General features: G+C 41.3%; 1 protein-coding gene across 12 annotated transcripts in view; it reads right to left on the bottom strand.

The window, feature by feature from the left end:
• The window catches only part of STAG1 (stromal antigen 1), a 200,902-nt gene that overhangs the window by 67,968 nt on the left and 120,879 nt on the right, over positions 1–12,055 (bottom strand). For all 12 annotated transcript variants that reach the window (XM_054206620.1, XM_054206619.1, XM_054206621.1 and 9 more), the window contains 2 exons: positions 8,277–8,400; positions 59–157 (listed from right to left, as the gene is read on the bottom strand). In XM_054206620.1, the coding sequence (XP_054062595.1) occupies positions 59–157; positions 8,277–8,400 (223 nt within the window). The remainder of the gene's footprint in view (positions 1–58; positions 158–8,276; positions 8,401–12,055) is intronic.

The following is a 12,055-nucleotide window of genomic DNA, read 5'->3' as shown; positions in this document are numbered from 1 at the left end:
TGAGACAGATGATACTTTTATTTTCTGTACTCCTTCCAAAAATTGTATTTCCTCTTACCTTGAATCTATTAGTGAACAGCTCCAGTTTTGGAAATAACTCTCTGTTGGTATACAGACTCTGAAGGGCTTTCAAACACTTCAACCTCACTTCACCTTGCTAAATAAAACACACTAAGATTAGCTGATAGAATACCCTAATCAAATGCACATGAATATTACATATTATCATATTGTCATTTGTTTAATGTACATTTAAAATTTTACGCAAATGAGTTACCAAAGCCAATTTGCAATTCGGCTAAAAACCAAAAACCACATGCAGCTGGCCTACAAACAATGTTAAATTTTCTCCCTGATTTGCATATATAAAGAATTTAATGTGCCATCGCTTAAATGTCTGTTACCATTTCCCTTTCAAGTAACTCCACAAAAAGACAAAGCATGTAGCAAGTAAATACAAAATGAAGAGGTAGGCTCTCAAGCGGCTAATGAGGCCAGCGCGGCTATTTATCTTCAGGAGGGAGAGGGCAGGGAACCTCTGCCCGATACCTGCTGTTCGCAACCGAGGCGCAAACACTCAAATGCCCGAGCACGGGCTGCGTATAGCCCACTCGAGCAACCCGGCCACCTCCTCTTCCCAGGGACAGAAGGAACACACGTTGGATTAATTACTCTGAAACGTTCTCAGCCCATGTCCCAGCACAGGGCTGGCACAGGATGCGGGATGCAAAAGGCCCGAGAGATGCCCCCATCAGGGGACAGGCTGCTGCCACAAGACCACCACATCGAAGCCACAGCCGGAGGTGCACTTGGGAAGAAGAGCAACTTGTGTCCGTCTGTCCGAGCTCTTCTGGTGGCAGCAGCTCGTTCCCAGCTGCTCTTTAGATGGGGACTGCTTTTGGTCTGGTGGGCCATTGGCAGGAAATGTGGGCGTCACCGGGCAGTGCCCACGGATGAAGGTTTGTTGCCTACAGAAGATCGATGATCATGAGAAGGGCTGGGTCCCCCGGCATGTGCACGTCATCTGCCTGGCTGCAAACGTACAACTCAGCTCAACTGCACAGGCTTGGCAAACTATGGATTCTTGTTGAAAAACATTTGTAGGCAGCAACAAGGTTATAGGCACAAATCTGCTCAAATATAACCTGTAGAGCGTAGTGTGGCGTGAACTTACTTTTCTGAAAGTGAGTACACTACCAAGGCTGCTCAAGAACTAACACAAATTACTGAACTTTATAAATAAAACTCCCTACTCAGAGGGCTTCATTTCTGAGCTGATCTATTCTATAATCGAATCTGTAGCTAAAAACTGAAAGAACAGAGACTGACATAAAAGCAGAAGCTAAAAAACCTTAAGTTTCTTTCCTCCTTCCCACCTATTTAAAAAATTGAAATAGAAGATAAAAGAGAGACAGAAATTGAAAGGAGGATCTTCAGAAGAACTTTTCCTTGGAGAACTATTGTTCCTGAGACATCATCTCTCTGTGTCTGCAGCACTCATGCTCTCTTCCAGAGATCTGTTTGACTACCATTGCGGAGAAAGTCAATGAGATGGAAGTTATGTTTAAAGGATCTATCATAAGATTTTCCAAAGTACAGAAAAGAACTTTATTGATGAAAAATTTTATATGGATGTGATCAACTGCTAAATAAGCACAGAGAAATGCCGGTTGTCATTCTTCTTTTAATGGTACCTATGCTGCAGTACCAGAAGTGGTGTTTGCTCTGCGGTGTGGCATTCAGAAAGGCCAGGATCTCTGGAGCCATCAGTACATGTGAGAAGAGGATGTAAGCCCCGTCAGCCCATAGCTTATTTGGCCACAGAGGACCACTATCAGTGTTGGCAAGTGATGAACACTACAGAGCAACAGTGAGGGAGCAGGTTTAGTTACAGCTCCACTGAGGACTGTCCCGCTTGTGAGCGGACGGCTTCTTATTCAGCCAGCGCTGTGGTCCCAAAATGCAAAACTCTGAACTGGTTTGGTACAGAAAAAGAAGTCACTGAAGGACTGGATTCACGTGGAGTCCAAAGCGACTTCACCGAACACCGTGGGATTAATGGTCCCAGAGTTAAGTTCAGGCCTAAAACTGAGGGTCTCTGCAAGTCTCAAGGGCACAAACAGAGCAAGGTAGATAGGAAACAAACCCATGAACATCGGGCACTTGCATGGCCTGCCAGGTGACCAAAGCCAGATGCTGACAGAAGCGTAGTGAACCAGGCTCCTATCCTCCCGCCGCTCAGTGGATCCAAGGCAGGAAGTGAGGAAGAGAGGAAGGCTGCGTTACTCCTGGTCCCCCCAGCCGAGAGCAAAGGCCCAGGAGACACAGAGGTGGTCCCTGGAAACAACTGCCTTTCTTGGTGGGCAAATGATAGGAGGAGGCTTTCTCTGACAGCAAAAGGGTCTGGTTTTCAAACTGTTGGTCAAGGATGGAATTCATCTCTTCGGAGAGGGAAGAGCCCCTGCATGTCAGCTTGCTAATTCTATTAAGAAGGTTTTAAAATAGAGTCAGTGGAGATTAGTGGCAGGAACCTGTTGGGAAGCGTAAAGAGCAATGCCCTGGGCAAGCACCTAAGAAGGGCAGAAGCAAAGCTGTGCGTGGATATGCTCCACTCAAGTCCAGAATGGAGGAGCAGAAACATCCCACAAACTACCAAAATGCCAGACATGAGATGTTTCTTGAGTAACTATGAGCATCATCCAAGTGACAGTGGCTTTTAACACCCCAAACACTCTTTTGGGAAAGAAACACAGCAGAAATTTCCCATCTAGCAAGGTAGTAACTGGGTGGGAATGCTAAAGTTAGGGTAATTCCTAAGAAACTCACGCCAGGGTAAAAGCTGCAAACACAGTGATGCAGAGCAAGGACAGGAAGAGATTTACTTAACTAAGAAATGAACTTAGTTAACTAAGGAATTAATCAGGAGGTCAAGCACAAGAGGAATACAAAAACCAGAAGGAAAATAAAATAAAAAGGGCCTGTGCACAGTATGGAACGGACACAAGAAAACTTTCTGTAAATATCTTTGGAGCACAGCAAAGGGAAGTTCGTTTGCTTTGAAGGAAGAGGGAAAAAGTCATTGTCACTTTTGTGTGCACGGTGGGTAGGAAAAGAAATAATAAATTAAAATGGCAACCCAGACTCTTTAGCTTATGCGAGGAAGAAGTTTTTAGTGGCAAACATAGTTAAGCGCTCAAACTGCTACAGAAAGCTGTGGGAAACCCAACACTAGAGGTTTTTTTAGAAAACATGACTGTCTGTGAGGAACACTGTGAATATACAGTGAATTCTGCCGTAGGCAGTGAAGGAATAAGCAAAAATATTTCCCAGACTAGATTTTAGCCAGATTTTCTGCAGTTCTGAGCTGAAGTTCATAGTGAGTATGAGTCAACCTAAGGCAGCAAATATTTGCAACCACACGATACCTTTAATTCTGTTAAAGTAAACAAGCATCACTTTCCAGCTGTTTTTGTGTAGTCACATCTACGCTTTACAGAAAGAACGAACGTATCCGAAAGGAAAGCCTTGCCGTTTTCTAAGTAACAGACAAAATATTTGCATTATCAGCATTCGAACAACTAAGACCTTTCATTCTCCTGAGTTTCATCTTCCAGAAAAACATACTTCCTTGTGGTTTTGTGCAATTCATAATTGTGACACTTGATTACTGCAGAATCCTGAATTCATCCACACTGTCACTGGTTCTACGCATGCCTCTTTCTCCAGTCTAATTATTCCTGTAATTCCCCTTCTCTCAAAGTGTTTTTAGATAATAATTTATATATTATTATTTTTGTTAAATAAAATTCTTTTTCATGACTATGAGAAATGCTTTGCACTAATAATTAATTGTTAATGCTTTCTTTTATTTACAATTTGAAATTAGAACCTAAACCAAAACCATCAAATGTTTATCAACATACAAATAACAAATATTTGTAATATTTTCCCTATTTTTGTTGAGATGATCCCCCAGATGATTCTGAGTTTTGAGCACAAAATCGTTCCCACTGCTAACGAAGCCAAAAGCACTGCATCCACCGCTCATGCCAGCGGTGTGGGGCAGTCTGCGTTTGTCCGGGAGAGTCATGCCCTACACAAATTCTCTTTAATATGGCAGAGCTGTGAGAAAGAATCCGTCCTGATGGAAGCACACCATTTGCATATGTTTTACACGCTAATCACAGGACTTCAACCGACAATCTGGAACTCTTGTGTAAGTCTCAAGTGTTTTGTAGCCTGCCATCTCCCAGTGAGAACCAGACTTCTCTTAACATCCAGGGACACCACAGCTCCAGAAATGGTAATTGAAGGTGCAGTGCTATCTGCCAGCTCACATGCCAGCTGAAGGCTTAGATCACAGAGGGATGATGACTTTTTGAGCCCCCAGAAACACAGTTCTAAGAATTTTTTTAATAGGGGGGTGGTCAAGAGAGACAGCGAAGCCATTTCTCTCTTTTCACACTTTATGTTTCTTTTGGATTTTTCCAGTTCTTTTTTGGTGGCTAAGGGTATTCTGTTCTTTTTTAAAATTCATCAGGTCTTAATAACTTGCTCAGCTCTTTGCCCTACCATGTTTCTGCAGACTGCACCCTTTGGGTTTTTTCTCCTCTAGAAAATTACTGGGTGTCTTCAATCCCACGGTTTATGGGATGACCTTGATATACTGTGTTGCATATTGATGTTCTAGGGTGGTGTATTTTGAGGTAATCTGCTGCCTAATGACAGAAATAGTGACGACGTCAGAGAGAAGCAGGTGAAAACGTCCTGCAGCACACCGGTACCTATGGCAGGAGTAAGCAGTTGTGCTCTCTCCACACAGGCCCACTGGGTACCATTTATGAAGATACCGTGTATCATTTGACACTTTTTTTTTTTTAATTTTCTCAAGCTTTCCCGAAGCCAAGGAAACGAGGTACCAAGGAGATTATATAAAGTTAAAAATACAGAAGTTTGGAAAAACTACCGTTTCAGTTTCTATACAATTTTAATAAAAACAAGTTCTGTTTTTAAATCCTGTTAAGTTAGGACGCTATCATGATGAAGTATTCAAATAACATCTGTTCCAGAGGAGCCTGGGTTCATTCCTGTCACAGAAACAGACACTAAGTAAAGTAGAGGCATGCAGAGAAGGAAAAGGCATTTTCTTACATGTTAGGAACTGGCTTAAGAACCATGATTGTCTACATATCTATAGACACTATTATGGTTCCAAAACATTTCCATGCATCGATGAGGCAGGTGAAAATTAAGACTGATTTAACACTTTCTTTTTTTTTTTTTTTTTTAAAGAGGTTTTTATGCAATTATATTATAGTTTTAGGTATTTTTAATTTACGCTCCCAGATCCACAGGAATGAAAAAGATGCTTAAAAGGAGAGAAAGGCAGAACTAGAAACCCATATTCAAATGCAGAAGTAATCTATATAAAAACAAAAAAGCCCTATAGACTTTAATCTGAAATCCATGAAAGATGCAGGATTAATATACAAAATGTACAGACTCCCCAATTTAGAGAATTAACTTCTGTATCCAGCCTCTGAAAGACTACATTGGAGTGCCTACGACGGAGTGTAAGAACTGTGTCTTCCCTGCGGTTCAACGTGTGTGTCTTGTGAAGTGAACAGCAAACTGATCATCCATCTCTTGCACTGCTACCTCCTCTCTTTTTTGTAGTAGCAAGCTTCCAGAGAAGTTAATCATTTTGGGGTGAAACACCATATGAAACACCTTATGACTATTGCCTCAGCTTTCTTTTTTGTAATATTTTAAGTACAGATCATAGCAAAAATTATCTCCTGATCAAAGCAAAGCCAAATCAAGAAATTTGGGTACTGGCCGTTAAGTTTTTCAAGCAGTGCCAATGAAAACCATGCTGTTAAAGGATCTTGTACTTCTGGAGGGTTTGCGTTTTTAATTGGCTCTTATTCCATCTTTTATCAAGATGTTCTTCCTGTTGCACTTCCTTCCTCCTTTCTGTGCCTTCCCAAATGTCTGTCTCTCTCCTTTCTCTCCCTTTTCATCCTGCAACACATGGCTCACCTGCCTCTAACTCTTCTTCTATTCTACCTATTCTATACATTAAACATACACTACATCAATAAAAAAATATCACATATCATCTATATCAGGATATTAAACAGATTAGCTAGTGATTTAAAGACTCAGAACCCCAAGGCACTTCTGAGGCCAGCAACGATAAATATTACAACGCAAGGAGCAGGAGAGTAGCCTGATAGAATTCTTCCGCGCCTGGTCCAGATGGAAACCCATTTTTTTTTACTGTAACACTGTAATTTAAAATTTGTCTGATATGAAGGAACATATTAATTTTTAAAAAGCTGAGGTAAAAATGTATGTTACGGCTGCAGGCAGATGACTAGACCCTGGCCTGAGGTTAAACTAAGTGAAGAGGATGTGAGAAACCATGGGCCACGACATGAGAAATTGCTGGATGTGGCAGAGAGCACTGTGAGAAGCTGAGACCAGTCACAGACAGCGCTGGGAGGAATGGCTGGATTTCACAGATGGGTAAAGGGAGCTACGTGAGAAATGGCTGGACTTCACACATACCAGAAAGGGACTGAGAGTGGCAAAGCACAACGCGCTAGATTTTGCTCTCCCATTGGCAGTGCTACGTCGTGGAAATGTTCTGCTAGGATTAGAATGTGCTCCAAAAACAAATCCACTGCAATTATTCAAGGAATAATTTATTTTTTATTAAAAACTCTCTACCACACCTAAAATCCTACTCCTCCAACCCGAGTTGACCTCCCCACTGATTTGGAAACGTGAAGTGATGATCTCCAGCTGCTGAAGCACGCCTACTAGTGAGGCACACCGACGCTAAAAAGAGGTACGCAGCTGGAGCAGCAGCTCTGCCCCTCAAAGCACCGGGATGGCCATGTTTCCATGTCCAGGCTTTAACCACAGGAAGTGTAATGTCTCTAGAGTAAACAGAGTTCACGGCTGACTGTAGCAGTAAGCAAGGACCTTCTCCTAACCAAGTTTTGTAACAATGAGATGCAATGTAAAAGTTTAGGGAAAGTCTGTAAAGTAAAAGTTTGAGAACTACAGATCCAGAGAGGAAAGACATCACATACCTAGTCTCTAAAGCATACAGGATACTCTTAACAAGTAAATTGATGGTCCAGATCAAGGTAAGATGCCGATCCTTGTCAGCTATAGCTAAAGGTGAAGATACAGCAGCAGCTAACATCCTTCCTTAGCAAAAGCTAACATCTTTCTAACTCATCTTGTTCAGACTTCAGCAAAAGAGTATTGAAGAAATCATCTTTTTAAAGAATCATCTGCTAACTAACAGTTATGCAAGCCATCAGAAGGAACTTGCAAACTTTTAATTTTTTCCAGCAATACTCACAGAAAAAAAGACTAGTCTGAATCAGGATGTTGGAATTCAATGAGCGTTTCAACAGCATAGGTAGGTATCTGTATTCCTCGGATAAAGTTAGCAAAAGAGTTTAAAGTAAAACAAGTGTTTCTAGTTGTTTTGGTGAGGATGGGAGGACGGTTAATCCCAGTTGCTGCCTGGTGTACGACAACCCCACGCAGTCAGAAGTGCAAAGTTCTGTTCTACTAGCACTAGGAAGGGGCTGCTCTTGCTGCAGGAACCGAGTGGTACTTAGGCCTGGTGCCACCCAGCAGAGGCACGCTGTGGGTACCATCGGAATGAAGAACTATGGTGAGATAGGAGAGAACCCTCTGGATATAAATCTTTTTGCTTCCACCTGGTGTTTCAACAATTTTTTGAAGAAAAAGCTAAAGAGAACCTTGACGAGATTCTTCAATGAAAAATGAACTGATGAGAATTCCACTGGTTGTGGAACCAGTGATGTCTGCTGGGGACCCAGAGGTGTTCTCTTTCCTCAAACTACTGGGCAATGTAAATGGAAGACACATGGAGAAATCTCTTTTCCATCCTGCTTCAGACACAAAGGTTCTCAGGAGTGATCTGAGGAGACTTCTCTTTCTCTCATAATCAGAAGAAAAGCACAATGGAAACATTTCTATTAAGATATTCTAACGGATACTGAGAACATAAAAAGCATATGAAGCAAGTGCACAGTTTGAGACTACTGTATCCTAATTCAAGCTAATACCTTGAAATAACCTGGCTGAAAGATAAATAACGAGCAAGAAAAAAGAACAATCTCATTACAAATCAAAGATGATATCCTATACATGTCTTGGGTAGTAAGTATAACAGCAGCTACCTACAGTACACTGTGCTACGTACAGTAATACACAATACTTACCCTGTCATGTAGTGTCCAACCAACATATTTTAAATAACTATCATTCAGGAAGGCATCACTGTACATTTTCATCCAGACACCAATTTCTTCAATACAGACAGCTCTAATCTCAGCAATAGCATCACTAACAAGAAAAAAAAGAAAAGAAAAAGTATTAACCAGGTTACAAACACATACCATTCACTTCTCATTCCCATCGCCCTAGCTGTAATATTTTGCTTTTCTTTTGACGAACTTCACTCTGTAGGGCTTGTCACTGTTCTCACTGCTGTCTCATGCCCCACCTCAGTGCTGTGTCCAGTTTTGGGCCCCTCACCACAAGACAGACACTGAGGTGCTGGAGCGGGTCCAGAGAAGGGCAACGGAGCTGGTGAGGGGTCTGGAGCACAAGTCTTGTGAGGAGCGGCTGAGGGAGCTGGGGGTGTTCAGCCTGGAGAAAAGGGGGCTGAGGGGAGACCTTCTCGCTCCCTACAGCTCCCTGAAAGGAGGGGGTAGCCGGGGGGGTCGGTCTCTTCTCCCAAGGAACAGGCAATGGGACAAGAGGAAACGGCCTCAGGTTGCGCCAGGGGAGGTTTAAGATGGATAATTAGGAAAAATTTCTTCACAGAAAGGGTTGTCAAGCATTGGAACAGGCTGCCCAGGGCAGTGGTGGAATACCCATCCCTGGAGGTATTTAAAAGATGGGCAGACGTGGTGCTGAGGGACATGGGTTAGTGGTGAACTGGGAAGTGTTAGGTTACCGGTTGGCCTCAATGATCTTAAAGGTCTTTTGCAACCTAAATGATTCCATAATTCTATGATTATGAATCCAAGCTACAAAACAATAATTTCTGAAACGTCATCACTGACATTTGCTCAGTGGGCTTGACTCTCTCCAGCTGGAGGTGTACAACAATTGCAAGGTGGAAAAAGTTATTTGGTTTAACCAAAGGAGCCTGCCAGAGGGGCAGAACGGAATCTGGTATGTAAACAGGTCTTGTTTCATGCACTACATGAAAGCCCCTCTAACAAAACCCAGGAGAATGGTTACATTTCAACATCGGTTTCTTCCAGTTTTCTTGCTTTTTTTCTACATTCTGTGGCAAGTGATGAAAGAGGCAAAGACATATCTCAGGCAGACTTATCAGCTGCTTATTGAGGAGGGGCAGCAGAAAACTGTCTGGAGAGATCATCTAAAGAGATCAGGGATGGAAATGATTTCAATGTGATTGGCACTTTCCTGCCTGACTGACATAGAGCATGGCATATTTACTAATAATGAACGATGGCTAAACAACGGGAAAAGGGATTGGGGCCATCTGGCCCTTTAGTAATTTCATCTCTGAGACATCTGTTACTATGAGAAATTGCTTGTGCCACTCCAGCTGGCACTGCTTCACAGTTCACAATTTCAACTGTAGCAAGAGAGGAACATAAAGAGCCACTGTAGAGAAGAAGGGAATGTCTGGTGCTTTGGAAACACCGGCCTTGCTTATAATTGAGACCTTGTTCTGTATTTTTATTAAAAAATCTTTTTGGAAATGTAATAAACATTAATTTAAGTCTAAAACAGCACCAACAGAAGGCAATAATGAAACCTAATTTGGGGGGGGGGGGGGAGGGGAATATTAAAAATTCCAAGCTTCAAGCAAGGGAATAATCACAAAATAAGAGAAACTGTATCTTTCCTAAAGTCTTCAATTTTACAAAATATAAATAAAATGCACTCTATCTTATTTATGCTCAAGATACTTACTACATAAGTTCGTACACACAAAATAGTATAATAAAACTGTGATTACTCCATACCATAACTGCCTACGTACTTCCAACCTTCAAACCGGTCCACCTCAATAGGTGCCACTCTACTGTGTATGATCTTCCAGATACCAAGGGGAAAACCCCAGTTGCTACACGAACCCGGCAATCAATTGCAGTATCATACGTGCCTAGACCTGACACTTCTACAGTCAAGTCTCTGGTTTTCTCATTCCATTTCAAATCACAGGGAGAAAACTGTACTCTTTGCCTACGTGAAACGCACTGATTCTACCAGCTTCCAAACAGAATCATTAAACCTGTTCTGTCAAACTCGATGAGGACTCTATAACCTCAAACCCAAGGTAACTGCCAATCCAAAATGTAGGCAAGCTGCATTACAAGCAGAGTAAGGCATTAAATAAGCTGTTTCTACAAGAGATTTCTTAAACAGGTTTTAAACGCTATAAGGATGAATGTGCTAAAATATTACACTCAAGAATTCACACTATAAAACCTGCATTCATTATGGGGAATGCAGCCCCAATGAAGACAAATTTTAATTAAAATTATGAATATATTCTCAAATATATACAATGTCTAATTGTATATCACTTCACACTAAACTAGATCACCAATTCTCTTTTATGGAATATTTTTTTAACTATTTTTAAAACAGAATACAGGTGGAAGGAATCAGAATGCAAGACTTATAAAACAATCTAAAAGACTGGTAAGTACGAATCAAGAAAAAAAGAGGGGAGCCACATAAGGAGCACCACATAGTAGCCACGAAGACATTTCCACTAGGGGATGACAGCCTGAGTCTTCACTTCCAAGTAGGTTATTTCACCACCTTATAAATTTACTAACTGTGAAACATTTTGGAAGGATTTAATGGCAATCCCCAAAAGAACCCCAGTGTCAACAGCTATTTAATCATGCAGCACAGCCAGCCAAAAATCAGGAAAATTTATCTTTTCTGTAAGAATGCATTCAAGCTTCCCTAGGCAGCCAGTGAAAAACCGATTCTTGATTCAAAAGCTTCTCAGGGATCCCTAGGCACTACGGACAAACACTCACTCCAAGCTGCTATTTACAATTAAAAAAGAAAAAGCTATTCAACTAATTACAAGATTTAGTATAATAAAAATTACACGTCTTCAGTAGAATTGAAAACGGGAAAGAATCATGCATAAGGCATGGGAGACTAGCAAACAGCCTCAAGTTGCTGGACAGGCAGGAGAATTTGTGAGACACCAATTTCCCACTTCACCACCATCTTCCAGGTAACCGTATTACCAGTAAGAATCACTCCTCTTCTTGCAGGAGCCACTACTGCAGATTCCCTGCCCACATGATGCTGTATCCAACACAATACAGCTTTACACCTTTGCCACACATGTCAGCAATTGCTCGTTATTAAACTATAATTCTTTCCTTATAATTTTTCACACACTTAAATGTATTTTAGCTTCTTGTCATAGTCATTATGAATGGTTTAGTTTTTTGAAAATATACGCTATTTGTGGATGACACTAATGCTAATCATACCAGCACTTGAAGTACTTTTGGAATATTTCATGCATCATTCATTACCATAATTATAAATTAGTGACGTACATTTGTATTACTTGCCAAATGCTGCTAGAAAGGAACAGAATCTAGTCCAGCACAGAAACCAGAACTCATGCTGGATCTACAAATACTAGACATAAAATATATTTAACCTTCTTTTCAGCACAAACTGCAAAGTAGTGTCTACGCAGCAGATGGGAAACAGCAAATTATTGGCAGCAAAATTCACAACCTATGTTCTTACTCTTAGGAAAGAGGACCCCATGAGGCAACTTCATAAAGAGATCTAACAAAAGGGGACCAGGTAAGAAATTCACTGTCTCCTTTTAAAATTTTGGGTTGACAAAGGCAGGCCCAGAAAACGCGGGACAGAAATAGGCTTTACTAGTTGATTGTTTCAGAGAAACAAGCATCAGAAGTGCAGCTTTAGCATATAGTTCATGCTAAATTACACTCAAGTATTG

Source organism: Rissa tridactyla, chromosome 6 (assembly GCF_028500815.1).
Source record: "Rissa tridactyla isolate bRisTri1 chromosome 6, bRisTri1.patW.cur.20221130, whole genome shotgun sequence".
Lineage (NCBI taxonomy): Eukaryota > Metazoa > Chordata > Aves > Charadriiformes > Laridae > Rissa > Rissa tridactyla.
This window is presented reverse-complemented; position numbering and strand designations above follow the sequence as displayed.